This window comes from Notothenia rossii (genome assembly GCF_949606895.1).
Source record: "Notothenia rossii genome assembly, chromosome: 5".
NCBI classification, from domain to species: domain Eukaryota; kingdom Metazoa; phylum Chordata; class Actinopteri; order Perciformes; family Nototheniidae; genus Notothenia; species Notothenia rossii.
Window position 1 is genome coordinate 84512561 of NC_136903.1, and position 26833 is coordinate 84539393.

Below are 26833 nucleotides of genomic sequence, written 5' to 3' on the forward strand. Positions count from 1 at the left end.
TCAAGTAAAAGTACTGCATCGAAGTAAAAGTATATAAGTACGATTCGGAAAATGTATTTACAGTTTTACAACTTACTGCAGAAAACATTGCAGTAAGAAAATATTTTTAAATACTTTTAACATCTTCAGATTTAAGAAGCTGGAACTGTGAAATATTCTAAACAAAAAACATATTATATAACTGATATTTTTGTGTCATTTTAAGAGTTTTTCGTAAGTATTTTGTGTGAGAATCTGATTTTATAAAGTAAATCTGTAAAATAAACGTAGTGGAGTAAAAAGTACAACATTGCTCCCAAAATGTAGTAACGTAGTAGTATAAAATGAAAATACTTGGGTAAAGTACTTCAAATGTACACTTCAGTGCAGTACTTGAGTAAATGTACTTAGTTACTTTCCACCACTGGGAAGCAGTGCACTTTCTTCCATTGTATACATGAGTGTTTTTGGCATTTGGGGGCTCTGTGTAAAGTGAGGTGCCTCTCTGTCTATGGTCTAACCGCAGTGGGACTGAGATGGAGGGGAACCCCAAGCTTTGATCCCGTCTCAACAACCCCAGCACTGCTGAGTAACGGCCCACAACTGAACCGTGTGTGTGTGTGTGTTTGACAGAGGTTTGGATTGTTTTTTTTCACGGTGGTGGTGGTGGTGGTGCGGTTGCCTCGTCAAACAGCAGTGGATGGTTGTCTGATAGAGGGGGTTGGGGGCAGTGGTACAAAGAGCTGTTCTGGTGAAGGAAAATAGTTCATGCTGCACTGGGATTTCCTGCCTTTGCCCTGGCTAGCCCCCCCCCCCCCCCCCCACTCCCTCTTCTGTCTACTCTGTTCTCGACGCCCTTCAGCAGTATGGAAACTGTTCGGACAATGTTTCAGCTGGAAGATGGTTGGAGTAATTGATTTAATGAAAAGGGATCGAGGGGCGAGAGATTGGGTGTTGATCCAGACTTTTGCAATTTGAGTTTCCATAATACCACCCCCTCCATTAATCTATCCAGCTACAGGCATGAGTGGATAGTTGTGACTGCACACTCGCATTCCCGTCGCTCACATTGACATGCAACATGTCTGAATGTTATCTGATCTCTTATCATACACATCTGGACAGAGGCTGGAGAACTCAGATCCTTGTACTTAAGTGGAAGTCCCAAATTGAAGGAATACTGTGTTACAAGTGAAAGTTCTGCCTTCAAAATGTTACTCAAGTAAAAGTACAAACCTATTAGCATCAAAACATACTTAAAGCACCAAAAGTAAAAGTATTCATTACGCAGATTGGCCCATTTCAGAATAACTTTATTGTATGTTTTGATCATAATTATTGATGTGTTTATCAAAGCTAGTAAAGGTGCAGTTAATTTAAATCCTTTCTATGCTGAAAGGTAGCTTGTGAATTTACTCCAGACAAAAGTCTTATTTAAGTGTTGTTTATATTTCACATCATTAATCAAAATCTGCAAAGTAACAAAAGGTATTAAATGAATGTAGTGGCATAGAAGTACACGATTAAACTTTGAATTGTAGTGTGGTAGAAGTACAAATTAGCAAAACATTCAAATACTCAAGTAAAGAACTTGAGTAAATGTAGATACTTTACATGACTGCATCTGGAATATACATTGCTTCACCCTGACGTTGCCTCTATGAAAAGAAGCACAAGGCTGCTGCTCCTGCTTGTATTAAAGTAAAAAAGGAAGGACAGGTGCGTCACCATTTGGCTTTCCCTCAGACGTATCGCATGGGTGTCAAAGAGGAGGTGGATGGGGATGAGGAGTTTAATGTTTATACCAGCCCCCTTCTCTTCCAGGGGCTTTGATCTTAGGTGTCGGTGGCGGAGCTAGGGGGCATGTGTCACTCATTAGCAGTGTGGTGAGAGTGTGCTGGCTCGCAGCTTTTCCAAGCACACTGTAGGATGCTGTGAAAATGGCTGCTTGTGGGGTGTTCCTGCTCATAAACCTTGAGGGTGGCGTCAGGGTTTTTTTTTGGGGGGGGGGTGGGGAGCAGAAAGAAAACAAAAACCTTAAAGGAAAGCAGAGCAGTTCACTTTAATAATATGTGTTGAGCACGGCTTTGCCCTGCACACACTTATGCTAAACTGATAGCACAGGAAGTGGAATAGACGATTTCATTGAAAAGCCCCGCTGCCAGCACTCCCTGTCTTAGGAGAGGGGGGGAAATGGAAACCAGATGTCTGAGATCCACCGTGAATATGTCAAAGCCCTCAGACTATGTCAGTTCCTCCACATCCCATTGGTGGACAGAAACGTTTCTGCACTGTCATCAGTAATATCTATAATACTCCCTCCCTGTGGATATCTCCTACAGTTTTGGCTGCATATACGACCTGGAGACTCCGGGAAAGAAGCCTCACTGTTCCAGAAGATGTTTTTTTCCCTATGTTCCTTAGGTTTCAGACCTCACCACATTCCTCAAATTTCAGGGTAACTTCCCATATCCCAGGGCTCAGTCGGGTGGCAAATCTCTCAGCACTCCTTTGTGGATAGATTGCTTTCTCTTGCTTGGGAAAATAACAAGCTATAGAGTAATGACTTAACAAGCAACGGGATAATGGCTTCAACATGTGCCGGACTGGTTGCATGTGTGCGTGCATAGATTTGGGATTGCGCGAGTGCTTCCTCGCTCGACTGTGTGTGTGTGTGTGTCTATTGTTTGACTGTGCAGAATCAACTGGTTCTCTGTTTGGTTGCAGTTGTTTGAAAGCTGGACCGCTGATGAATAGACAAGCTCTCCCCCAGGTCTGGAGCCTCGGAGGCTCTAGGGAACCAGCAGCCCCCCGGTGCGTCACAATGACAGGGACGGCCTGTGGGGTGTCTGTGGGAGTGCCGGGTGTTTTCCATCATAACCAGCTGCTGCATATACTGTGGGCCTCCCACACAGAAGAGCCCTCCTCAGTGTGTACGCCTGTGTCACCTACATCTGTGTGTTTGTATCTGGAGACAGTGTGACAGCATGCGTGGTGATCTATGGCAATATGACAGCTGTCGAATGTTTGAGTGTACATGAAGCAGATTGTTGCTGTTTACTATCCGCATATGTTCCTGGTGAACACTACCTCCAGTCTTTGATCTCCATTGGAACAAATGGGACGCACTCAACAACTTTATCTCTCATACCGGTGTGGTTTTAAGAATCTGTGAACTTTCGAGGCTATTCATGGGAAATGACACGTAACAGACACTATAGTGACTCAATAAGCAAATCTCTGCCTCGCAGTGATGTGAGCGGCTTACTCATGGCATGATGCAGCTTGCCCGGGTAGTTACTTCTCCTTTTTCACACACAACTTTCTACGTTTCAGCAAATCAAAAACCTTTAAACGTTTAGAAATTACGAGCACACCACCTGACACTGTTTACACACTGCAAAGCCATGACATGTCCTGACAGGTGGGAACCAATCTGCATCACTCTTTCATAATACTCTCAGGGCCTCCGGCAACAGCTTCAACGTCCTTTTGCACCTTGTCTGGGAAAATATGCTCAGGTGCATTCCAGTTTGGCAAACAGGTGATCCATCCTCCACTGACAGGTCAAAGGGAGTCTACAGTGCTTAACATGTGGGGGTGACTCTCTGCTTTTAGCCATGCTAGAGGCGTGGATAGCAATGTCTGTTGTATTTCTGTTCACCACTGCACACACGGAAATATACAGCTATCAGGATTATCAATACATTTAATAAAGACAGTCATGTTGTCTAGAGGGTCAATCCTACTCCTTTTGGTGATCCCCTTCTTTGTCCTGTTATGTGAATTGTTTTAATTGCTACACAACCGTTGTTTGGATTGACATACAAATAAGCATCCATTTCCCCCTCAGGATTGACTAATCACTTACTTGATCCCTTAAACGTCCCAATTTGATATTCATAGCTTTGATGAAGCATAAAACAACAATTACTTGCTATTTGAATGTCTAGTGAAGTCATGTTTACCAAAGAACAAAATGAAGTAACTCTCCCTGTGTGTGTTGTAATCCAAGCCTCTCTTCATAAACATGAGGGTTAGCCAGCTAGCTATTGGTGGTTTCTCTCCTACTGCTAATAATGTCTTCCAAACTCACAAGGTTGTGAGGCAACCCTCCATATCTCCCTTTAGTTTACACTGTTAGCTCTTGTTAGCTGTGCTGCTGTTGTTGTTACTTTTTGATGCTGTTAGAACCGTTAGCTTCAGGCTACCAACTCAGCCTTGGACATGTTGACAACCGTGAGGAGACTTGCTCCTTGGATTTGTGATTGAGAACCTTTAACTATTCATCAAGAACAATCATCAAGTCTATGTTGTCCAGTTCTTTGGTTTATTTATTTTACTTTGATGGATTTCCCCATCAGTCTCAGGCTACTTTGTGTTAAATGTAAGTATATGAACATGCTAAACAGAGATGAAAAGTGAATAAACATTCTGCGTGTAAGCTTTGTCATTGTGAGCATGTGAGTATGTTAGCATGCAGACCATTTTCATTATTTAGCTCAAAGCAACACAAAGCTATTGTTAGTAACAGTACAACTATAAGTAATGTAAAAAAAGGGCTGTGCTTTGTTCTACTTTTGGAAAGGGTATCAACTTTTACAGACCTTAGTTGCTATACAGCCTCAGAGCTGCTGGCTTCTAAGTGGACTTTCTTTTTTTAAACAGCAGTCACATAAGATTTAGGATTGTCTTTATTTTTATTCTGTTGAGGTCAGAGTAATATCCGCTTTGGTTGCTTTTGAGTGCAGCAGACTACTCCTTCGCTAGCTGAGATGCCACACAAGAATTTGGGAGTTGTGTTAGTTAAGAAAGCTGGGTCAGGATACTCTCTGAGAATCCCTTGTTTCCTGTCTCAGGGTAGAAGTCGGGTTTATTTTCTCTCCCTCCTTCTCCTATCGCACCAGCCCCAGTGTGAGGCAATGCCCAGAAGGACACAGAGGAAAAGCAGAGAGCCCCGGCGCCATCCATCCTTCTACCTCCCCCCCCCCCCCCTTCTCCTCTCGCTCGCTATGCTTCTCACTGGCATCGAGTCCGCAGCAACACATGTCTCTGATCAAGTCCAGCCTGCGTCATCAGTTAGTAAACTCCAGGCTCCAGGAAAACCAACAGAGAGCACATTCATAGCCGGCGACCCTGTGACTGAGTGTGTGATTCATTACTCTTTAATATGCACCCCCTACCCCCATCCCCTAACCCACCCAACCACTTCTCCAATCCAGCCTTTGGGCAACTCCACAGCCTGATCAAATCCATCATTAAGCATACTTGTGGTGTTACCGCTGTTGGCCTTCTTATTTACCAGATGCAGCGGTTGCGTCTCGGGCCTGTTTGCAGCTCAGTGGAAAAGAGTTAGCTCTGCATTCTCTTCAGGACTCCACACTTGTGCTTAACTGCCCTGTTGTCTTTAGGATGAATTTGACCTGTTTTCAAGTGTTTCTAATGAGATAATGATCATCAAATTGTCTGTGATTCATTTAAATGAATACCATCTGGTGTCATTATGTGCTGCCATTAAATATTTGAAGTGGTTTCCGAACCGTATCGCCACTACATTTTGACATATAACATGCAGTCTGTGATTATCTATGAAGACATTCTCTTCTGATCTAGTCAAAATATCTCAAATGTTTGCCTTTTTTAACTCAAAACTAAGGTTTTTAACTTTTGTGTTTAATCTATGATTAAATAAATGTTATAAACATTGAAAACAGGTCAAAAATTGCAAAGTTAACGGGAAGATAACACGTTAAGAGTGAGACAGCACTTAAGAAGATCTCAGAGAGACAAGAACCCACTCCAAACTGTTAGCTGACAAAAGTGTTTCACACCAAAACACTAGGGAGTAATGAAGTGTCCTCAAGCAAGGTGACAGACATTGAGAGGTGCTAATCTTGGAAGAGGAGGCCAAGGAAGTAATACACGAGGTGAGAGGTGCTTGGGGAGTACAACTGAGGATAGGATGATAGCTTCATTGATATCAGACCATTACAGTCTTTCTATTCTTAAGCATAAAGCACGAGGATTGCTCTGCTTCCACATCCGCAGACTGCTGCCTCCTAACACCGACTCCTGTGTGGCGGTTCAAATGCAATTTACAAGTTACAAGGCAATGCAGTCACACTTCATGTGAATGGGCCGCCACTGATAATCATCTTATCAAGTGACTGTAACGTGTCAGTAGAAGGACTACTGAGTCTCAGGTGATAGTCACAAGTGTGTGAGGTTCACGCATATCAAGTGTCTGTGTTGAGGTTCTTGTTTAGCAGGTCACTGACTTATCAGCAGCCTGAAGGCTTTTCCTGGGAGAATTCTCTCCAGGTCTTGTGTGTCATGAGTGCAGGATGAGTCCTGTTTACGAGAGGCTGACAGCTCCTTCCTGTCTCCCAGGCCATGAGTCCTAACTGCTGCTGCACTGAAGGCCACTCTCTAGTTCCCGGCCACCCAACTCCACCCCGAAAACTTGGCTAAAAAAGCAGGCATGGGTGGGACAGCTGATGGGGGGATGGGACATGGCGCTGGCCGTGGCAAAGCGAAGCAGCAGCAGGAACAGCAGCAGCAGAAACAGCACTCGAGCTGCAGCGGCTCCTCCACCCAGGCTGCTTCTTTTGGGTAAAGTAGGCCAATGTAAACTCCCACTTCCTGTCGGCCTTGTCTCAGAGGGGGAGAGATGATCCTTCTGTGAAGAGGGAAAGGGCTGCTGCTCTGTAGGGACCGTTTCCACTCACACACTCACACACACACACACACACACACACACACACACACACACACACAGACACACAGACACACAGACACACAGACACACACACACACACACACACACACACACACACACACAGAAATAGAAATACAGTCGCAGAGGCAGGCAAGAGAGTGAGTGGTAGAGCAAGCGAACGAGGGAGAGAGCGAGGAATACACAAACACAGTGGGGTTCAGGAATGTTAAACACATGCTTTATGGCATAAATAGCAGCCACTTTTGGTAAATTACAGTGAGTGCTCTGGCACTGTAAAGCACACAGCAGGAAAACGCTCTCAGATTTCAGATCCAGGCCCTGTACTCTCCCCGAGGAACAAGTATGGGAGCGTGTTGTGTTTTCCTTTCTCTATAAAAAGGCAGACATAAGTACAGCAAGTTGTGATGCAGCAAAGATTTGAATGTAGGAGTTTTTTTTAACTGGGACTTTGCAGCTTCTGCGGTTATGGTGAACATGTAAGACTAGAAAGGAACAAGGCAAGATGTTGATCTAAAAGAATAAAGCAAATTAAAATGCTGCTCATCTATTCCATGGAGAAAAAGCACCTCCTCATAGAAGCTTCAAAAAGGAGGTTGATAGAAGAAATGTGCTGAGGAACAAGCAAAACAAAAACCTCAAAGAACAAGCAAACTTAGAATAAAGTGCAAATGAGGGGTTGTCAATCGTCTTTGCTAGCAGAACCTCACCCTAACCTCAGGACATACCAGCTGACATCATCAGAATAGTCCTGAACTAACCTCCAACAGCTGAGATTTTAATAGCCCTTTTATCCAAGAGCATCCTGAGTAAAACAAAAGAGGGCATAACGACCAAAGGAGTCTCACATTAGTTCCATATTGGACCTGGTTCATGTTCGTGCCACATATGTTTGGGAATCTGTTCAAGAGATTTATTATCAAGCAGTGGTTAGGAAAGTATTCAGGAACTGAAGTACTTAAGGATATGGAGGAATATGTGTTTCTATTCAAATTAAAGTGCTCAAAACTGAAAATGTTCCTATTTGACTGTTATACTATCATGTTATATCATTAGATTCTTATTTCTCAAGCAAGTCTCTGACTTGTTTAACTAATGGTGATTTTGTGATGGATTAATCTGCTGATTGCCGTCCATCCATCCACACTCAAAATGCTTAAAAAGGTAAAGCAGTGAGTCTTTATATTTGTGAAGCTGGAACCAGGACATATATTGAGGTGAACATGACTAAACAATAATATAAATAGTTACAAATACATTTTCTGTATCCATTAAATTACATCACACTTTATTTAGCTGAACTTTTTTTGAGAAGTGACGCAGAATGTGCAATCAACCATGAAGAAACAAATAAAAAATTGCAAGACCACTTTAAGTGCATTAGCTTCAAATAAAGTGCTACATATGTACGTAAGGTGTTTCTTTGGGCCAAAGTGCAGTCAAAGCAAGTAGGTGTTTCAGTCTGCAACGAAAATGTGTGGACTTTCTGCTATGCTGATATGTAGGGAGGTCATTCCACTATTTTGGAGCCAGGATAGTAAGAAACATACGGTTTATTAAGAAAAAAGTACAATATTTTCCTCTGGGATGATGTGGAGTGAAGGTAGAAAGGGGCCTCACAAGCAAAATAAAGTATCTTAAACTTAAGTACAGAACTTGGTTACATTCGACCACTGGTGTAAAGTACTGAGTGTGCGGGGTGAGTCATTGCTGTATGATGTAGTGGTCGTCCTGGTAGCTGTGAGCTGACTCAGTAGGAAATAAGGAACTGTGGAGTGGAACAGTTTACCTCACTATGATGGGTCTCATCCCACGTACACCAACTAACTCATTCACTCACTCTTTCGATAACTCACTCACTGACTAGTGGCCTGACTTGCTGACTGAAGCAGGGCCGCCATGGGAACCTCCAGCTCCAGCCTGCGCAGACTCTGACTCACTGTCTGGTCGGAGGCAGAGGAGAATGCTATACTGTCCCAGAGGAGGAAAGAAGTACAAACACAGCCTACTATAGTTCCGCCGTAAGGTCACTTCAGAGTGTGGGGAGAAATCATGGTAGATCTTTGGGGTAGATTGAAAACAGAAGTTCAGCGAAATTCTCTTTTACACGCAAACGTATCCAGCAGTGTTTGCACAGTGACAGTGAGAAGTAGACGGCAGGTGGAAACTGGAAGCAGGTGCAGTCAGTTGTTCGAGTCCATCATCAAAGTGTGTTCACCTGCACATCTGCAACGTCACTACAATGGTCAGGTCACTCGTCAAACACCTTATATCAAGGTGCTGAACTGACAACCCCCAGTTAATGATCAAACACACCTTTCATAACCGACTTAACGACTGCGCCCAGTCTCAACTGTACAGGCGGGGATTTTTTACTCTAATGCAAATGAGAAAGCAAGTTTTAATAAACATAAATTACTTTATTGAATGGAAATTCATCAGTTATAACATACAAGAAATAGGAGTGAACACACAAGCATGGTACAAAAATTGAAATAACAAAGTCATCTGCACATTGCACTATAAAACACTGCCATAAAAAGGTTTAGGAAAGTTTAAAAATTCAGCTTTGTACTGCACCGACAGGCTTCTGATCACATGTTAGTCTACCATGTCTCCATGGTGTAAACCTTAAAATCTTTGGTCCCAGCCTTCTTGCATTTTCAAACTGTTTTGGCGTTAATTTCTACTAATACTGCATTCAATTTTATATCGACAAATACTAACTGAGGTAAAAAAAGGCACATTTTTGGTTTCAAAGTAACACAATATCAAGGCACAAATTCATTTAAGTTACAAAATATGGCTTTTGGCTTGTATTATTAACACTGTGGTAACCTTGAGTGCATGGCTTGCATTGTCTTCCGCGTTGCAGCGGCGCTTGCAAAGTGAAGCTTCTTTGGAAAATAACAGACAGCATGGCTTTTCCTATCTGTGAAAATCATCAGATAAAAGAGAAGGTTTGGATGTAGACAAAACAGAGGTTTAAAGTGATCCTCACCGGCGAAAAAATAAGGACTTAACTGATGCCATTCTTTTGTGATGACATGCTTCCTCTTTTTTTTCTTAAGCAAACCAAGGGCAGTGGAAGTCACCTGCTATCAGCTGCCGAAGGTCATGGCTGTAGCACCTGTTAGCACCTCGTCTATCTACACCACAGTACCAGGGACAGCTGTGTGTGCATTTGCTTTTTGTGTGTGTGACTGTGTTTGCATGTGTGTGTGTGTGTTTTGAGGCACGCTGAGAGATTTATTCCACCCACGCACCCCAACTCTCAGCAGCTGTGTCTAGGCTGTGATCCTGAGCTGGCCGGCACCAGGACGGAGACAGGAAAGAGCACCTCTTACCCCGATGAGTTCACTACATATTTGGCCTTTAGGAAACGGGCAGGAAAGCAACAAAGGGGGCTGATATCAAGTGAGTCTCGGCTTTGCTCGGTTTCAAATTTGGTCCGGCCATAAAAACCTGAGTCTAGATGGGAAGAAAAAAATCTGCTCTTCAGATGTTTTAAAAAGTCATTTTGGCTTGTAAAGTCAGATCTTTAAATGAGGCTTAATTCCCTCCAGGTCTTTAAGATGAAGCCACTTCATGCTCTTTGTGGCCTCGCAGGTCATCATCAGGCCAGCTTGTGTGGACCCCCTCTCCGTGGCCCTCGACCCCCCTGAGCTCTGACTGTCCCCCTCTTGTCTCTCTCTCTGTGGCGGTCACACGGCGGGGGAGCAGCAACCGGAGGAGCTGTGCTTCTGCAGCAGCGACATGCGGCTGAAGGTGCGAGAGCAGACGCCACATTGGTACTTCTTCACCTCAGCGTGAGTCTGCAGGTGAGCTCGCAGGTTGGAGCGGTCGGCGAAGGCCCGGTTGCAGTGGGTGCAGGAGAACGGACGCTCACCTGGACGGAGAGAAAGGAGAAAACACATCAGAAAATGTCAGATAAGATATACTTTATTGATCCCTATTTGAGACATGTTTTCGTCACAGCAGCATGTTAAAACAAGGCATTGCACATAATGTGAAAATTAAAAAAGAGTAAATAATATCTCAAAAGTAACTAAAAAGTAAAATATTTAAATATTGACAGAGAAAGATAAAGATCTGTAGACAAAGGGCTAATTACTGTTAACACTTTTTTAACGCAGGATATTATTTACAGTAAGTGTGCATGGAATAGCAAAATAAATTAAATGTAAATGTCAGGTGATCAGGTGACAGCCAGAGTCCCCAAGACCTCTCCATAAACACCTCACACACACACTCTGCAGATAATGAAGAAGCACATGGTGTGCTGGTGGGGTCAGAGCCTGACTGAATTAGCATGATTCAATCAGAGCCAAATGAGCAGCACGCTAACAAGTGGCTGCAGTTACAAAGTGCTCAGTGATAGCACAGCCTTCAGGCATTCCTTTAAACCTTTTGTCCCTCCTGTGTGTCCCCAATCTGCTGTCTTTCCCCAGCAGCCGTGATAAGACAATTAGCTGACGAGTCATTGTTGTTGGGACATTAAACACAATGAGTGATCAATGAGCACCTGGTCTACAGACGGCTACATGTGATAAAATCTTCTGGTCAAGTGTTGAGCTCATCAAACTGATTGTCATGCATATCCTGCTCTGATGATGAAGGAGGGACCTGCTGACTCACATCTAAATGTAGATTCACAGCTTCTACACACTAATTCTTCACTCCTGACTCAACCGTTATTCATATTATTAAAGCTCATCTTATTCCATTTGACATGTATATAGTTTACTTCTCCTGCATTACTTGCACATTGGTCGGTTGCAACATTCTCTTGCAGTATTGTATTTCTATTCTGTTTCTTTGTGCACTATTTACTGTCTTATCTATATCAAGATTGCTCTGTTGAAGGAGCCTGGGACTTGAGTTGTTCAATGCCATAACTACACTGTAGCTTCTGTGCATATGACAAGAAAACCTTTGAATCTTTAAATAAAGCAAATGAAGAAATGTTGTTTTTACCTGTGTGTGTGCGGATGTGGCCGCGCAGCAGCCACGGCCTGGAGAAAGCCTTTCCACAGGTGGTGCACACACAGGGGAGTGTGTGTGAGCGGATGTGCATCTTCAGGGCCCCGAGGCTGGTGTACTCCTTGGGGCAGTGTTTGCAGAGGAAGGCCGGCCGGGCTGCTGTGGCGGGGGCCTTCCTCTCCTCCTCCTCCTCTTCCTCAGGGGGGCTGATATGAGGCATGACACCGGTGCATTTCATTCGCTGGCGGGGGGCATATGTGTGGACCGGTTCTGGACTTGGAGGGTCTGATGTGCGACCTTCGTCCTCCTCTCCACAGCTGCTGGCACTGCTGCTGAGGCTGGAGGGGGAGCTGAGGTCCAGGGGCCCCGGGGTGGCAGAGGGCTCTGTTTGGGAGATGGGCAGGTAGAGGGCGGGCAGCACGCTCAGGTCCCAAACCAGACCTGTGGTGAAGCAGGTGTTGTCCCCTGAGGGGAGCTCAGCGAGGGGATACCTCTCCAGTGACGTGTCTGAGGCAGAAGGAGGAGGATGGTTTAATCATAATGCACACTATATACATATGACAAGAAGTCATTTAAATGTAAAACAGCACAATGTGTCTTAGACACATTCCCCAACTACTCCTATACTGTCTGTTTTCTCTTAGGAGATAAACTCATAATTCCTCAACATTAACTGAGCATAAAGTTGGAGCCATGGGAAGGTTTCATGGGCCGTTTCCTCCCACGTATTCACAAGGGCTTGTAACATGAATGGTGCTCTGTCTGGTTGCAGAAAGGAAGGGGGGAAAGTGCATCTAACGGGCCCCGACTTGAACGGGGAGTAGCCGGGTTTGTTGTTGAACCAGACACAAAAAGCATTGCACTGTTGATTCCCAAAATACAACCACCTTCAACTTAAAAGTCACAACAAAGCTCAACTTCGCGAAAACAGGTGCATTTTACGCATTCAGTTAAAAAACTTTCATAATTCATACAGAAATGTAAAAAAAAGTTTCAACTCACCATTGTGACATACCAGTTCACTGTAGTTTGGCTTTTGTTTCGCGAAGTACTTTTTGACCAAGAAAGATCGAGGCATTGTCCTTGTGAGCGTCAGAGAACTGTGCGTAAAAGTATCCCGTGGTCGCGACGCACAGCTTGTACAAAGAATGAAAAAACCCCACAAATCTTGGTCCTCGGATCCGCAGGAAACGTCTTCCTATAGTCCTCAAGTTGGAGCGGACAAGTGTGTGAGTGTGTGCAGCGTTCAAGCAGAATGACTAAATACTGGCCTCTGTTCTGAAGTACTCTGACACAGGCGGTAGGGGTGTGCTCGCCCCGAGGGCCCTCCCCACCTCCCGTGTCACCGATCAAGTGCTCAGCATGAAGCCTCCATGCACTTTGCAACAACAAAACACCAGCAGCATTTAGACACGGGACCCCAGTGGTGTTGACCTGCAGACAAGAAAAGGTGAAGAGACAGTAGCGAATTATTACAACTGCGCGAGTGTCATACATTAAAATCACATACTGGGAAACTATTAAGCAGATATGTGGACACCTGGATATGTTGTGAAAATATAATTGCAAGCTCAGGTGCACAGTTTAATTACTTTTTAAAACACTGCAACACCTAGTATCAACAGGCAACTGATGTAAGGAATTTAAGCTGTTTCAAATGTGCTGAGAAACGTTATCAAACTTTATTTTTAAACTTTATCAAACTACAACTGCAGCCTTAAGGACTGGTCGATAGTCCACCACAGCACATAGCTCAACAGTTATATTCAAACCAATACAAATGTAATTGTAATAATCAAACTCTCCTACTATGACAGTATATGTCTTTTTTTAACACTTAGGGTCATTGTCTAGTTATCAGTCACTCACTGTTTCTCCTCATTAGGTGAATTTAGAAAGGAAACAATGTCTCAAAGTGATTATATCATGAATGTGCAGACTTCAAAATTGTAGTTTTGTATTACTTTAAGGTTAAAATGATTGTGTGAATCAATATGTCATGAACGGGTTATTGTTCTCAGGCTGTGATAATGAGGTGTCATCAGACTGTAATCAGATCTGCCACACTTTATTAAATACATTTAAAAATAAAGCTACATCTTGATACACAGGTTGTCTGTCTTGAGTACCTCAGTAGAGTACTTGCACCATCTTGTGGAATAAAGGCAGTGATGACATAGCACGAGATCATTCCAATGAACACTAGGTGGCGCTTTTACAGAGGTTCCTTTAAATTTAGAGCATAGACAGGTATAATTTCAAGGGATTTCCAAAACGGTGTCACCTGTGAAATGAGGGGTTTAAACACACTGTGACTGATAGCTGTGCTTTGCCTCTGTCCTGCCAAAGACCTTCTTCTTAGCTTGTTCCTCAAACTGCGACAGTCAAAAAAATCAATGAGCTATTTTTGTCCCACTGTCCTGACATTGTACACCCACTATTGACTTTTTAAGACATTCAAATACGGCCTACTGAAGGGCAGTACGGTGTGGGGGATATACATTTCACAAACCCAACAAGACTATTTAAGATGATACATATTCAAGTTACAATTTGTTAATTAGATATTGTTAATAAGCAGTATAATACTTATGTGCAATATAAATATACACTCAGCACTGCGAGTATCTTGCAGGAATAAAATGAAAATGGGCATTCTTTGTACAACCTATGAGAAGCTTTAGGTCACTGGCAAAATGAAGTTCGCCAACATCAAATTCATGGCAAACTTCAGGGCAATGCTCCAATCAACAGCCACAATGTTAGCATTATTGGAAACATATGCTGGAATGCAGATTAAACTTTGAACAATAAAACACCACAAATAAGAAAATCATGTATATGTTGTCCTCCCACAAACATATTTTCATAAATATTATCATACATAGGCCTAGTATAAGTACAAGTGCAGTACATATGCAGTTGGTTTATGGCCTCAGGCTGAGTGACGGTTTATGTTTCTTGCCATTTTTGTGGAGTTTGTTTGTTTTGTGTCTAGCAGATAATGAATCCTTCCCCAAAAGCCTTAATACACAAAGGTTACTTTAGATACGTTGCCCACATATCTAAGAGTGAATATGCATCAGTTTTAAAAAAGCGTTTGCTTTCATGTGTCCTTGCAGTCAAACAAGGACAGGGTCATATTGAAGTTAGATTTTTATGATCCCAATGTGTGGCCTTACACATTATAAGACATTTTCCCAGAACATCACTGATTCTGATTTAAGATTGTTTTTTATTTTACTCAAGTAGGCTTTTCACCTTTACTTAATACACTATAGTAGGCTACAGCAACTAGAGGTAAATATTCCTCCTGTGTAAACCTACTGTTAATAAAACCGATTCTGATTCTAAAGAGGTTTGGCCTTATCATTGATCAATCACTAGGGGGAGACAAAGACTGACCAGTTGAATTTTTGTGACGCCCTGCAGAAAGAGCACAATAATCTTATCAAAACCAGCTGTTCTGCTTCTGCACACACACACACACACACACACACACACACACACACACACACACACACACACACACACACACACACACACACACACACACACACACACACACACACACACACACACACACACACACACACACACAACATCGTAGCAAGAGTCCCTTTCTTCTCTTGAACGTTTAGGATTGCAGTGCCATCCTCCGATTAGCACATGGATGAACAGAGCATCTCACTGCCTACTTCCGGGTTCCCTGCGGGTGTTTTATGTTTGTTAAACAGCCAAATATTGAGCAATAACTTAATGTGGCTATCACTGCGGCGAATATTCACCCGTGCTGTAGTTCAGACGGCTGGGCGCTCATGCGAAGAAGAGACGTACTGTAGACATAACAATTCACTGTTTGAATTCACAGTAATTAATTAAAGCGCATGCGCGGTGCCCAGCCTCTGATTAGTTGGTGTCTCCTTCTGGGCGGGACTTCTGTTGTCTGTGGCCGGTTGCAGATTTGAATTACAGAACAATAACAGGCTGTTAGTTAACATTAACAGGCAACACATTAAGATACCTGCTGTGAACATTAGCAACATTTACACCAAACAATGGTCTGCGAGAGAAACTAAGAAACACTACAGCAGGTAAGGACACAGAAAAGCAAGCCTACTGCAAATTCATTGAATGCATTACGTTAGACAATGCTAAAACAACCATTTACGTTGTTGTTGACATCGGAGACACAATTTGTCCGATTACTATCCTCCCAAAAATGCATTGTACGTGTACTGCAGGCTGCCATTGGTTTTTTCAATGTAATTAATTAGCTATGCAAGGAATACTATATCGTTATTTAGCTGCAAACCACTGCGGACTCTGTGACCCAAATACCCGAAACAATGTCCACAAATATATTTAAACGGAAGTCAGTGAGCAATACATTGATTGTTTGATTCGACAGAGACGTGATCTCTCTGTCTGCAGTAGTGTTTTAATAATTCAGTGATATGTCCCTCCTTATACAGTCTATTATACCTTGTTGCATGCAAGCAAGATGACATCAGGCAGTTAAAAGTGTTTGCACTGCAGAAATGAATGCAATATAGAGCAATGGCTCAACATGGACCCTCCACAGTCTAAGTTGCTGAGCAGGCATTTTTGCACTGACAAAATGTTCCATAAAAGAAACCCCTCCCCCATATGAGCCAAAACAGATGGACACCAACAATGACATTCTGGGGAGTGGGCATCATTATTCAAACCACTTTATTACAAGACATTTCATTGGGCATCCTGGTCAGCTGACCCAGATTTCTTGAATTTTGAATTAATGATGAAGCAAGGGTTTATTGGCATCACTCCCAAACAGTCAAAATAGGATTAGCATCACTGAAGGAGCATTGAAGATGTGTGATATGATTTGATGAGCACTTTTCTTTTCTTGTCTCAAGCAGATATAGACTCTTGCAACGCCTGAGCAAGGAAGACGGGATCAACAGTATAGAGAAACACCTCAAGGGAAGACTAAGATAAAGTTAGAATACATAGCAATGTTCAAAACCATCACCCGTTTGTTTTTTGGGGGAGAGGAGGAGACCCCTGAAGATGTGAAGTCTGGAGAAGTGGTGGAAGAAGGATGGCTTGTTGTGAATCATCAAGGTCAGTCATTTTTAGAATTTAACTATCTGCAATGTCCCAATATATAAAGAAATATGGAGTGTAAGTAGGGCTCAATCATTTTGGTGGAAGTGTTATCTTAAATCATAACCCGGCATTTATTCTAAATAATTCGATGTGGACTCATAACCGTGATTGGAGGCTGCCTTTAATCCAATGAAGCCAAACCACAAACTCAAATAATGAAATCATATTACCAAACGCTGACTATGGATAAGTACCTCATACTAACCTACTTTAAAATATCCGAAAACATCCATTTTAACACCACTATAGTATGGTTTTCTCCACAGAAAGACCATCAACCTCCTGTATACTGAATTATTTCTCAATGATATGACGTAAATCCTTTCTGTCTCCACAGAGCCAAGCTCATCAGAGAACCAGGTTACAGAGCCGGCTGACACACAGCCATCAAACTCTGCTCTCCATGAAGACATAGCTGTGAACATGGAAAGTGACATTAGGTGAGGAATCCTTTCAAAAAATCACATTACATCTGAAAGGGAAACAACTTAAGGGTTTACCAATAATAAACAGGGACCATTTCAAACCCCCATATATATTACATTTATTTTTCTTCAGGTTGATGAACAATGTCTCAGGCTGTTAGACTCACATACTCCCTTGTGTTTCTCTCCAGTGTGTTAGATCCAGAGCTTGCAGTTCAGAGCAGCAGCAGCAGTCTAGCCGTCACAGCCCCTCTTCCTCACCCTAAAGATTTGCTTGAAGTGACACAACTACCCTGCAACAAGAAGACCTGGGTCGACCCACACCACATGTCTCGTAATGCCATTCAACGGCAGAACCGTGTTCGCACAGGAGTCCAACATCACGCCTTTCACCTCCAACAGCCGGCATATCGCAACCTCAGCCACTGAAGCTCTGTTTTGAAATAAACTTACAACATGCATCACGCTAAATACACATAATCAGAATTCCTTTATTCAAAGGGGAAATGCACACACATCTACACTCAATTGTGTCTTGTCGTATTTAATCTATACATCTGATCTTGATGTAACCAATCACTACAACAGGCAGCTACATTATACCTCGTACTGTATGAATTGATATGAAGATGTCCACCTGATGAAATGAAATACACCATGTTTTCTTGTATTTGCAAATGTGGATGAGTGCATGTATCTTCTAAGATTTTGGACAAAGTGTTGTAATTTGTGTCTTGATTAGCCTTTATTTACCTGTATGTAAAAACACCAACCCTTTTTTTATCTGCCAAATAAAAATGAGAAATATGCAGCTCATGCTTTGTTTATGAGCTCACAGTTTGACATGTCCAAATGCTGACATCTCATTGGTTGGGAGATGATTGCACCTGCTGTGATTGATTACAAGCTCACCTGAGGGAAGGTTTCAACTTAAGGGCTTTTTACAATCAGGATGGTTAGTGCCTGTGAAGAGCTCTTAAATATATATGAGGATGGAGTTATCCCCTGTAACAAAACTTAACAAGCTGTTCAAATCTAGTTACAAAAGTTTTGCTGATCCTTCTGAATTGGCTGATCGCTCAAGGGACTTCACCTGTGCCTTGAACGGAAGCTGTGGTAAGTGGATACAAATATATGTAAGCCTTTCATAATTGCTCATTTACAACACTGTGTAAATCACCTTATTAGATGTCAATGGGGGGAAAACAGGCAGGATTTATTTCACTCATAACCTGACTTGTTTTGTAAACCAAAATATTCTTTACTGTGGTAAATGTTAACCTTTTCCTTGCTGCTGCCACAGACCTCAACCATCACCCAAAGGACGTCCCTCTGAAACAGCTGGTATCTGGAAGCCCATACGTGTTTGACCGAAGCGTGTCCAGCCCCAAAGAGACAGACAAGGACCGCTCCGATCAGGTCACACTCCTACATCTCTATGCTGTTTCTATCACCTTCGCCATCGTAGTGACCATTGCCTTGATCCTGCATACATACCTGGGTGAAAGATTGGTAGGTCAAGCACAGGGTTACTTAGAAAATGTATTCTGTTACAATTACTAGTTACATCTGAGTATCATAATATAAAACTAATTTAATCTGATTATGTTCTTTTTGTTCTGCCTCAATCAATCAAACTATGATAGTAAGGATAAAAAATGTGTCCTCTGCTCAGCATATTCCGTCAGTAGCCTATACTCCAACAATGAAACAAATGGGCACATACTACCAGCAGAAATCAAATCTGAGCAGACAGAAAATGCTCAGTTATCATGTAATACATAAACTCACACACAATCTTATTGACATAGGTTCAACTTCTGAATAAAAAAAGAACAAACGAACCAAAGAAAGTGAAAACCATAAAGCAGATTTAGGCAGCAGACGTGGTCCGGCAGTGGCTCAGTCAGTAGGGGCTTGGACTGTGAGCCGTAGGGGCGCCGGTTCAACTCCCCGACCAGACCTAAATGTGGAGTGTGTACTGCTACTTGGAGAGGTCCCAGTTCACCTCCTGGCCTGCCGTGGTGCCCTTGAGCAAGGCACCGGATACCCCCCTTCCTCCCCCCCACTCCCATTGCTCACTGGGCGCTGTGCAATAGCTGCCCACTGCTCCTAGTACTAGGATGGGTTAAAAGCAGAGGCCACATTTCACTGTTTGCTGTGTGCTCTGCATGTGTGACCATTAAAGAGGGTTTCATCCCTCCAATTCTATTCTACTCCATAGATTCACAATTAAAGTATTGGCCAACAGAACAGTTTACAGAGAAGAAATAACATCTGATCCTTTTACAACAAACACTATATGCTCTTGAGTTCTTTAGTCACACTGTAATCCTGCTTTTAATACCCAATTTTTTGTATTGTAACAGTAATCGGATTACGTCTTTTCTATGGTATTTTGGTATTTCGATTGTTTAATCCCATTACATGCAATCTGTTACTTCCCAAGCCTGGTCTAGCGATATAAACAGAAACAGGTTTATTGGCAAGTAGGTTAACATACGAGCGATTATCCTTGGTGTATATGGTGCACACATAAACACAGTTAAAGAAGATACATTTAACATAAACATATAAATAAATAAAAGCAATTGTAACAAAAACTATGAAGATAAAGAAAACTATTTACATGAATAAATATACCCCAAAACTGCGTACAGTATACTATAACAACATAATCAGAATAATCAAATCAAATATGTGCACTAACGATTGTAACCACAAGTTATTTTTTCTCATTCCCCAGGTGTTAGTAAAAGGTGCTGTGGTGTCGGATCATGAGCTCTGCTCTGCCTTCGGACACAGAGTCCTCCGTGATGGGGGGTCCAGTGTCGACGCTGCCATCACTGCCGCCCTGTGTCTGGGTGTTGTGCATCCACATGTGTCAGGGGTTGGTGGGTATGTGATTCACCTGATGTTTGTTATGCATAGTTTAAAATGTACATCAATGTATTTTGATCACAAATTCATCCTTGTTCTGTAGAGGTGGTGTGATGCTGGTTCATGACATCCGGAAGAATAAAACCAGGGTGATTGATTTCCAGGGATCTGCACCTAAAACCCTGAAAGAGGAGATGCTGCAACATGTTTCAGAAGTAAAGGTGATTTCGCAAGTATTTACAAAAATCCCTGAAAGGAAAGTAAGAATCAGAAAAAATAAAGGTGGACATTTAAAAAGATCTGATCTTCTGTAAACTGTTTTATCTTCTGGATTAACGACATAAGAACAGATGAGAAAAAAGGTTTTGCCAGGATAATATTTTAAGGTCCCTTTTTGTTTATCTGTAAATAAGTTTAGTTTGTTGTTGTAATTCTCATTTGGACCAGAAGAGGTCAAAGTTCACCACAACTCCATGTTCAAAATAGGACTGAAAACCTTAAGTTGAGTTTGCATGTATCCATGCACTCTTAGCAGTTACATATATTGTGTATCAGCAAGTTGTGTAACACTTTTGTCATGTATTTTAATTGGTGCTAATCTGCCTTCATGAAAAAGCCTGAATGCTTTTAGTCCTATTTAAAATATGGTGGTGCTCTTCAGCGTCCTGTGGAAAGATTATTTTTATTTTGTATTTATTTACTAAAAATGGGACAATGCACATGGATTAACAGGAGCACACTCCATCATGTAAATGTACCATATTTAGCCATAGAGGGTGCATTTTTACAATATCCCCACTGGTAGTAGCTCTGGTCGAGGGATTTTGGTGGGGGAGACCTTCAAGCATTCTATGCACAAGTAAAATGTCTGCAAATAAGATAAAGTTTTCTGAGTTTAAGATATAATATTGCGCTAAAATTTGATGACATTAATTTCACATTTTATATGGTTGCCGACAATTTACAACAAACGCTTTCTTTCTTTGGAAAAAAAGCTAGGCAAACCTTATTCTCAACTGAGTCTGAAGTCCTAAACACTGGAAATAAAATACTTTGTATCACTCTTGTAAAAAATTGGTTATTAGACGATCTGTAATAATCTACTCCATCCATGCAGGCCGGTCTGCAGGTGGGGGTGCCAGGAATGCTCAGAGGGTTACACCACGCTCACAGCTTGTACGGGAGGTAAGAGTTCACTCAAAGTGAAAATGATCTGATGCTTAGTCTATTTATTTATATCCTTAAGTTAAATGTCTCACCGCAAAATCTGTGCAGTCTGCCATGGGAGGATGTGGTCGCCAGAGCTGCTGCTGTGGCCAAAGAAGGTTTCAATGTGTCTTTCAGTCTTGGTGAGTAAAATCAAAATACAATGTCACTTTACCACATTATAAGATGATGATGTCGCCTCAGGATGTGATACCAGGATGTGACTCATTTGTGTTATTCTACAGCTGAGGCTATATCAAAGGTAAAAGGTCAGAGGGTGTCACAACGTTTCAGGGACTTGTTCTTCCCCGATGGCCAAGCTCTACGTCCTGGTTCATTTCTGATGATGTCCAGTCTGGCTGGAGTCCTAGAGGCTGGTCTCTCTAACTTCTATGATGGAAACGTCTCAAAAGAGATAGAGGATGAGGTGAATGGTGTGAAATGTGTCAAAATTATAGTTTGTCATTTGCTTTTCATTTGAGTTGTAAGAGGACATATTCTGCTCATTCTCAAGTTCTTATTAGTATCCTGTGTCTCTAGTCTACGTTAACTATATCCATGCTTTAATGTTCAAAAAGGCCTTTATTTTGAACTCATACTGCCTTTCTCCCCCCTCTGTCTGAAACCAGAGCCCAGTCTGCTCTGATTGGTTTGCTGGCCAGCTCTGTTGTGATTGGACTGTCTCTAAGAAGTTGACCAATCTTAGGCTATCATTACAATTATGTTGGAGCGCTACCCAATAGAAGCATGAGTGTTATAAAGGGACATCATCATGATACAAAGGAGTCCAATGGAGGTGTTTTAGTCAGGGGGGGGGGGCAAATGTTGGAGAGACACTTTGGGATTTTAGCCTTTTGAGACCATTTACATGCACACAAACCTATACACACTACAGGAAAGGGAATCCCCAAAAAAGCATGATTGGGTCTCTTCAACAGTTAAAATGATACTGTTATTTTGTTATGTTCTCATTCAAAGGTGCGAGCTAATGGAGGGGTCCTGAGCAGAGAGGACATTAGTGCTTACAGCGTACAAGTGGATCAGCCACGGGAAGGCCTGTACAATGGTAATATTCATCAATAATATCCTTTAATACCGTATATATTTTTTTATTATTTTTGATACCCTTTTCTATGTTGTGTTACTCTTGTCTTAGAATTCATTATTCAAGTTCCTCCTCAACCTGCTGGTGCAGCGTTGATATCAGCACTCAACATTTTGGAGGGCCTCCACCTCAACGAGAACAATAACACTGAAAATCAAACGCACCACTGGGTTGCTGAGGTACTGCATTGCCAAGCTTAAATATCACAATGTTGTTGTTTATTTAACATACCAGCCGTTTTGATGGTAAATCGCCTTCATAAGAATTATTTATTTCTCCCTTTTTAAGGCTCTGAAAGAAGCTTTGGCCAGTGGTTTGGGAGACCCTAAATATAACTCTTCAGTGACTCAGCTGCTGTCTGACATGCTGAGGTAAACTACATTAAGGACGAACAACTGTGACAATTCAATCAATAATAATCAATAACAATATTTTCTTCATAATTTGATGGTTTATTTCGTCTATGAAACGTGTACATTTCACGATATACCTCGGGCCCATGCCAAATGTATTGTTTTATTTTATTTAAAAACAAATGAAGCGGGTAAGTTCATTTAAATGGCACATTTCAACACATGACAAGGAAAAACATAAAATCCTCAAGTTCCAAGAGTAAAAGTTAGAGCAAAATGTGTTTTCTGTCGTCATGAATCCTTATTTTCATATTTAACTGTTACTTATCTTCTGACTTAATTGATAGCCACTGTTCTGCAAAAACAAATCAGTTCAAAAGCAGCTAACATCCTTTTAATTCCTCTCTGCTCTTGCAAAAGTAAGAATCAAGCAGAGGTGCTTCACCATAGGATCAATTCATCCCATACCTCTGCCCCCGACTCCATCCCCTCCCTGCAGACAGAGCGGATGGCTGGACAAGTTGCAGTCATGGGACCCGACGACCTGATGGTGACGGTCACAAGGTGATTGTTGCGACCTGCAGCGTGACATAAGTGATCACAGGAGGATAGGTGTGGTATGTGCTGCTGGGCACGTGGACATTCTTTCATCTTATCTCTTGTCTTTGTGATCTTACAGTTCTTTGAGCACGCCATTCGGGAGCAGAATCGTCACAGCGTCAGGCGTTATTCTCAACAACCTCATGCTCAATTCCTCCTGGACATATGAAGCCCGCGGGCAACTCTCAAAGAACCAGGTGCATTGCTTTCTTTAGAAATATCTCAGCTAAAGAAAATCAGACATCCCCAAAGTTGTTTTTATGAAAGAGGCCCTGACTGACTCCGCCACTGACAGCCCACACACACACACACACACACACACACACACACACACACACTGCTCTCTTCCGTCAAAAGGAACCATGACATTTATTATTTAGTGTGCGTTTGTTAAATGATTATGAGTTATTATGAGTGGTGGTTAACCTGTTTATGTTTGAGTCTGATTTTTTATGTAGAAATGTGGTTTGAGTTGATTGTGTCACCTGTGGACGGTGAGCCTGTGGGAGGGGCCATGGGATCAAAAGGGACGGTGTTGGTTCCTTGTGGATGATTAGTTAGTACTGTGTCACTCTGACTAATGTTGCAATAAGGCAACAGCTGGGACATGTTTGGAGGTGGGTTGCAGAGAAGGCAACCCAGAGCATGTTTACTCTGATGAGTGGTGGACGGTCTGTTTGTGGAGTTTTATTTTGTTGTCTAACTTGTACTGTTTCGTTCTTTTATGTTTGCTGCCGTTAATAAAGTATTTTTTAAGCTCAAGCCAAACGACTAGGCCAGTGTTTTTTGAACGGACAATTGAACCCCGTCACAGGCCCTATTATGCATTTCTGGGGTTTCCCCTTCCTGTAGTGTGCTATAGGGCTTTGGGCAGGTAAATGGTCTGTTAAGGCTAAAATCCCCCAGTTTCGTCCAGAGGGAGTTTCCCTCCCACACACTCCCCTCATTAGACTCCTCTGTTTTCCTCTGTAACTTGTTGACATCACTATGTAACACTCCCACTTCTATTGGCCAGCGCTCCATCACATTGTACGTAAGGTGATAGACTGAGGGGCGGGACATCCATAAGAGGTTGACCAAGAGGTCCTGCAGCTAGGCAGTATGAGAAAAATAAACACCTATTTGAATATTCAAACATGTCCACATGTAAACAGGTCAGAGACGAGTCTAAAAACGCAAATATGAACCTGAAAATGTGCAGAATAGTGTCCCTTAAACTATTGCTCACTGTTTTGTTTTTTTTGCTTTAGAAAACCAAAGTCCAGCCAGGAAAGAGGATCCTATCCTCTCTCATGCCGGTGATAGTGATGCCTGCGGGGCATACATGTGGAGTCTACATGGCACTAAGCAGCTCGGGGGGGCAACAGAGTTTGAGTGTGATCACCCAGGTTGGACCAATTAACATGTTTTTGTTTATATCTCTTTTTTATTTAGCTTTGTGTAATTAATATACTGGAAAAAATATAAAAGATGGATTATTGTATAGATCAACAGATGTGCAAACTGTAATATAAATGCTATGTGACTTCAAATATAGAAAAGATTATGGTCTGATTCACTGGAAGTAGGTTTTAATACAAAAACATTGACAATGTACACTCTGTGTTTTAGGTGTTGATCAGTGCACTGTCCTCACATAAAGAGAGAAATGACAGCCTCTCCCTGACAAATAAGCCTCTTGTTGACAGTAAGTTTTCTCTATTGCTATTATTTTTTATATATATTTTTTGTAATAGTAATGTCCTACTTTTTCTAAATCTCCATTATCAGCGGAGTTTCCTGAGGAGGGTGAGCAGTTGTTGGATGAAGAAGGCCACGCACTTCAGAGAGTGAAGACAAACTCTGTTCAGGGGATCCTTAGGAAAAAAGATATAATTGCACCCATAAATGTACCTCAATTATCTGAAGGATTCTTATAGTTTTGTTGTTCTTGTGAACTTCATTTTTCAATAAATGTCTTCAAAAGAGCTCAATTCAATTATTTAGAAATGTTTGCATTATAAGGTTGACTGTTGTTGTTTCCAGTGATATTGTGATCAAAAGTCAACAAGAGGGCAGTACTTTCTATTAAAGAAGGGAACATGGTCTGTTAATTGTCTTGAAATTGAATAATCCCATCATACTCAAGCTCCACACTGAAGGTCAATTCTATAATGGATTAAAAAACAAGACAAAAGCAACTATCCATGTCTTTTGAAGAAAAACAAAGGTAATGAAAAGCTGACGAGCAGTCAAGATACTGTCAGACATACCCACGTCACAAATATATATGTATCTTATTCAACTTTCTAGCTTACTTCAAAACAATGCTGCGATTGAAATAAGATAACTCAGGCTACACAGATTATAATTTGGTAGTTTTTTTAACACAAAGCAGGATATCATGATTATTTTTAAGGCCACTTTATCATGATATCACAGAACCATATTCTTTTTGTATAAAGAAACCACTTGTAAACAAAAACATAACTTTATTGTTATTTCAATTTTTCAATAATAAACTACAAGATCGCTAAAACAAATTATTCAAATATTTATATTCTATACCTGCCAAATGAAAAAAAGCCTTCTTGTACTATAACACCCATTCAGATAATTGTCGTCATACGCTCATCCTTCTGTCTGTCTAGCTGATAGGAGCACCCGTTGTGACCAGATGAAAATAGGCGCCCTTCTTGGCCATGAGAGTATCATGTGTGCCTTGTTCTATCACGGCACCATTAGACATCACTGCTATGATGTCCGCAGACTGGATAGTAGACAGCCGGTGAGCGATGACGATGCAGGTTTGTCCTTTTCACGCCTCATCCAGGGCAGACTGCACAATCTGCATGAAAACAGAGCAGATAGCTTGCACATCTTCCGGCGCAGACTGAAAACTCATCTCTTTCGACTCCACTTCGAGCGATAGAATTACTAACAAAGCACTTATATACTGATAAAGGACTGGCTTATCTAAAGCCAGTTGAGTAGCACTTGAAATGTTTGGCTCTATGAAACCTGATGTACTTATATGATTCTGTTTTCTTCAAGGTTGTATCTTCCTGGTCGAATGTACTTATTGTAAGTCTCTTTGGATAAAAGCTTCAGCTAAATGCAATGTAATGTAGTCAGGAACCCTTATGCAAGTATGTGAAGATTTAGATCACACAAATAAATACTCATACAAGGGAACACCTTGCTTTGTGTTCATGAGTTTTAATGTTGTTTATAATTGTGTTACCTGTTCACTCTGTGTCCAGAGCAGATGTAGCTTCATCTAGTAGCAGGATCTTTGGGTTTCTGACGATGGCCCTGGCTATGGCGATGCGTTGTTTTTGTCCTTTTGACAGCTGGGAGCCCTGGGTACCAACCTGAGTCTCATATTTCTTAAGATTTGTATATGTGTTGAGCAGTGGCGGCCGCTAGGGGC

At 41.9% G+C, this 26833-nt stretch overlaps 3 protein-coding genes and 1 long non-coding RNA gene across 7 annotated transcripts; 3 read left to right on the plus strand and 1 right to left on the minus strand.

Annotated features, from left to right (window-relative positions):
• Positions 1 to 4191: 4191 nt before the first annotated feature.
• On the plus strand, positions 4192 to 9610 carry LOC307041044. Its single transcript, XR_013808671.1, has 2 exons — positions 4192 to 4366; positions 6370 to 9610. It is a non-coding gene; the product is annotated as an uncharacterized lncRNA (long non-coding RNA).
• Positions 9115 to 15608, minus strand: snai1a (snail family zinc finger 1a). 2 transcript variants are annotated; one of them, XM_079684353.1, is made up of 5 exons: positions 15487 to 15608; positions 13983 to 14073; positions 12701 to 13132; positions 11693 to 12205; positions 9115 to 10604 (listed from the first exon to the last, which is right to left on the minus strand). In XM_079684353.1, exons 3-5 carry the CDS (start codon positions 12774 to 12776, stop codon positions 10420 to 10422), a joined length of 774 nt encoding a protein of 257 aa, XP_079540479.1. In that variant the 5' UTR covers positions 12777 to 13132; positions 13983 to 14073; positions 15487 to 15608; the 3' UTR covers positions 9115 to 10419. The 2 variants fall into 2 exon arrangements, with proteins under 2 accessions (XP_079540479.1, XP_079540478.1); XM_079684352.1 differs by lacking the exon at positions 13983 to 14073 and having other exon boundaries at positions 15487 to 15607.
• Positions 10515 to 18088, plus strand: tp53inp2a (tumor protein p53 inducible nuclear protein 2a). Of its 3 annotated transcripts, none has more exons than XM_079684356.1 (4): positions 10515 to 10640; positions 16603 to 16807; positions 17190 to 17292; positions 17469 to 18088. In XM_079684356.1, the coding sequence occupies exons 2-4, from the start codon at positions 16699 to 16701 to the stop codon at positions 17704 to 17706; spliced, it is 450 nt and encodes a 149-aa protein (XP_079540482.1). In that variant the 5' UTR covers positions 10515 to 10640; positions 16603 to 16698; the 3' UTR covers positions 17707 to 18088. The 3 variants fall into 3 exon arrangements, with proteins under 3 accessions (XP_079540482.1, XP_079540480.1, XP_079540481.1); XM_079684354.1 differs by lacking the exon at positions 10515 to 10640 and adding an exon at positions 15643 to 15792; XM_079684355.1 differs by lacking the exon at positions 10515 to 10640 and adding an exon at positions 15663 to 15792 and having other exon boundaries at positions 16600 to 16807.
• Positions 18089 to 18200: 112 nt separating this feature from the next.
• Positions 18201 to 25474, plus strand: LOC307040103 (glutathione hydrolase 7-like). The gene is made up of 15 exons (XM_079682660.1): positions 18201 to 18393; positions 18581 to 18789; positions 20024 to 20175; positions 20261 to 20378; positions 21275 to 21342; positions 21433 to 21506; positions 21609 to 21790; positions 22342 to 22429; positions 22520 to 22647; positions 22757 to 22839; positions 23242 to 23385; positions 23501 to 23618; positions 24672 to 24809; positions 25033 to 25108; positions 25192 to 25474. Exons 1-15 carry the CDS (start codon positions 18264 to 18266, stop codon positions 25338 to 25340), a joined length of 1857 nt encoding a protein of 618 aa, XP_079538786.1. The 5' UTR covers positions 18201 to 18263; the 3' UTR covers positions 25341 to 25474.
• Positions 25475 to 26833: the final 1359 nt, after the last annotated feature.

What these genes read in the sequence shown, in the direction of transcription:
- tp53inp2a (XM_079684356.1), top strand. Translation starts at nt 16,699, where the DNA reads ATGTTCAAAACCATCACCCGTTTGTTTTTTGGGGGAGAGGAGGAGACC. An exon ending in GCTTGTTGTGAATCATCAAG is followed by an intron (nt 16,808 to 17,189) that starts GTCAGTCATTTT and finishes CTGTCTCCACAG; the next exon opens with AGCCAAGCTCATCAGAGAAC. An exon ending in AACATGGAAAGTGACATTAG is followed by an intron (nt 17,293 to 17,468) that starts GTGAGGAATCCT and finishes GTTTCTCTCCAG; the next exon opens with TGTGTTAGATCCAGAGCTTG.
- LOC307040103 (XM_079682660.1), top strand. Translation starts at nt 18,264, where the DNA reads ATGAGGATGGAGTTATCCCCTGTAACAAAACTTAACAAGCTGTTCAAA. An exon ending in GGCAACTCTCAAAGAACCAG is followed by an intron (nt 23,619 to 24,671) that starts GTGCATTGCTTT and finishes TTTTTGCTTTAG; the next exon opens with AAAACCAAAGTCCAGCCAGG. An exon ending in GTTTGAGTGTGATCACCCAG is followed by an intron (nt 24,810 to 25,032) that starts GTTGGACCAATT and finishes TCTGTGTTTTAG; the next exon opens with GTGTTGATCAGTGCACTGTC.
- snai1a (XM_079684353.1), bottom strand. Translation starts at nt 12,776, where the DNA reads ATGCCTCGATCTTTCTTGGTCAAAAAGTACTTCGCGAAACAAAAGCCA. An exon ending in TGAACTGGTATGTCACAATG is followed by an intron (nt 12,206 to 12,700) that starts GTGAGTTGAAAC and finishes CTTCTGCCTCAG; the next exon opens with ACACGTCACTGGAGAGGTAT. An exon ending in CCACATCCGCACACACACAG is followed by an intron (nt 10,605 to 11,692) that starts GTAAAAACAACA and finishes CTCTCCGTCCAG; the next exon opens with GTGAGCGTCCGTTCTCCTGC.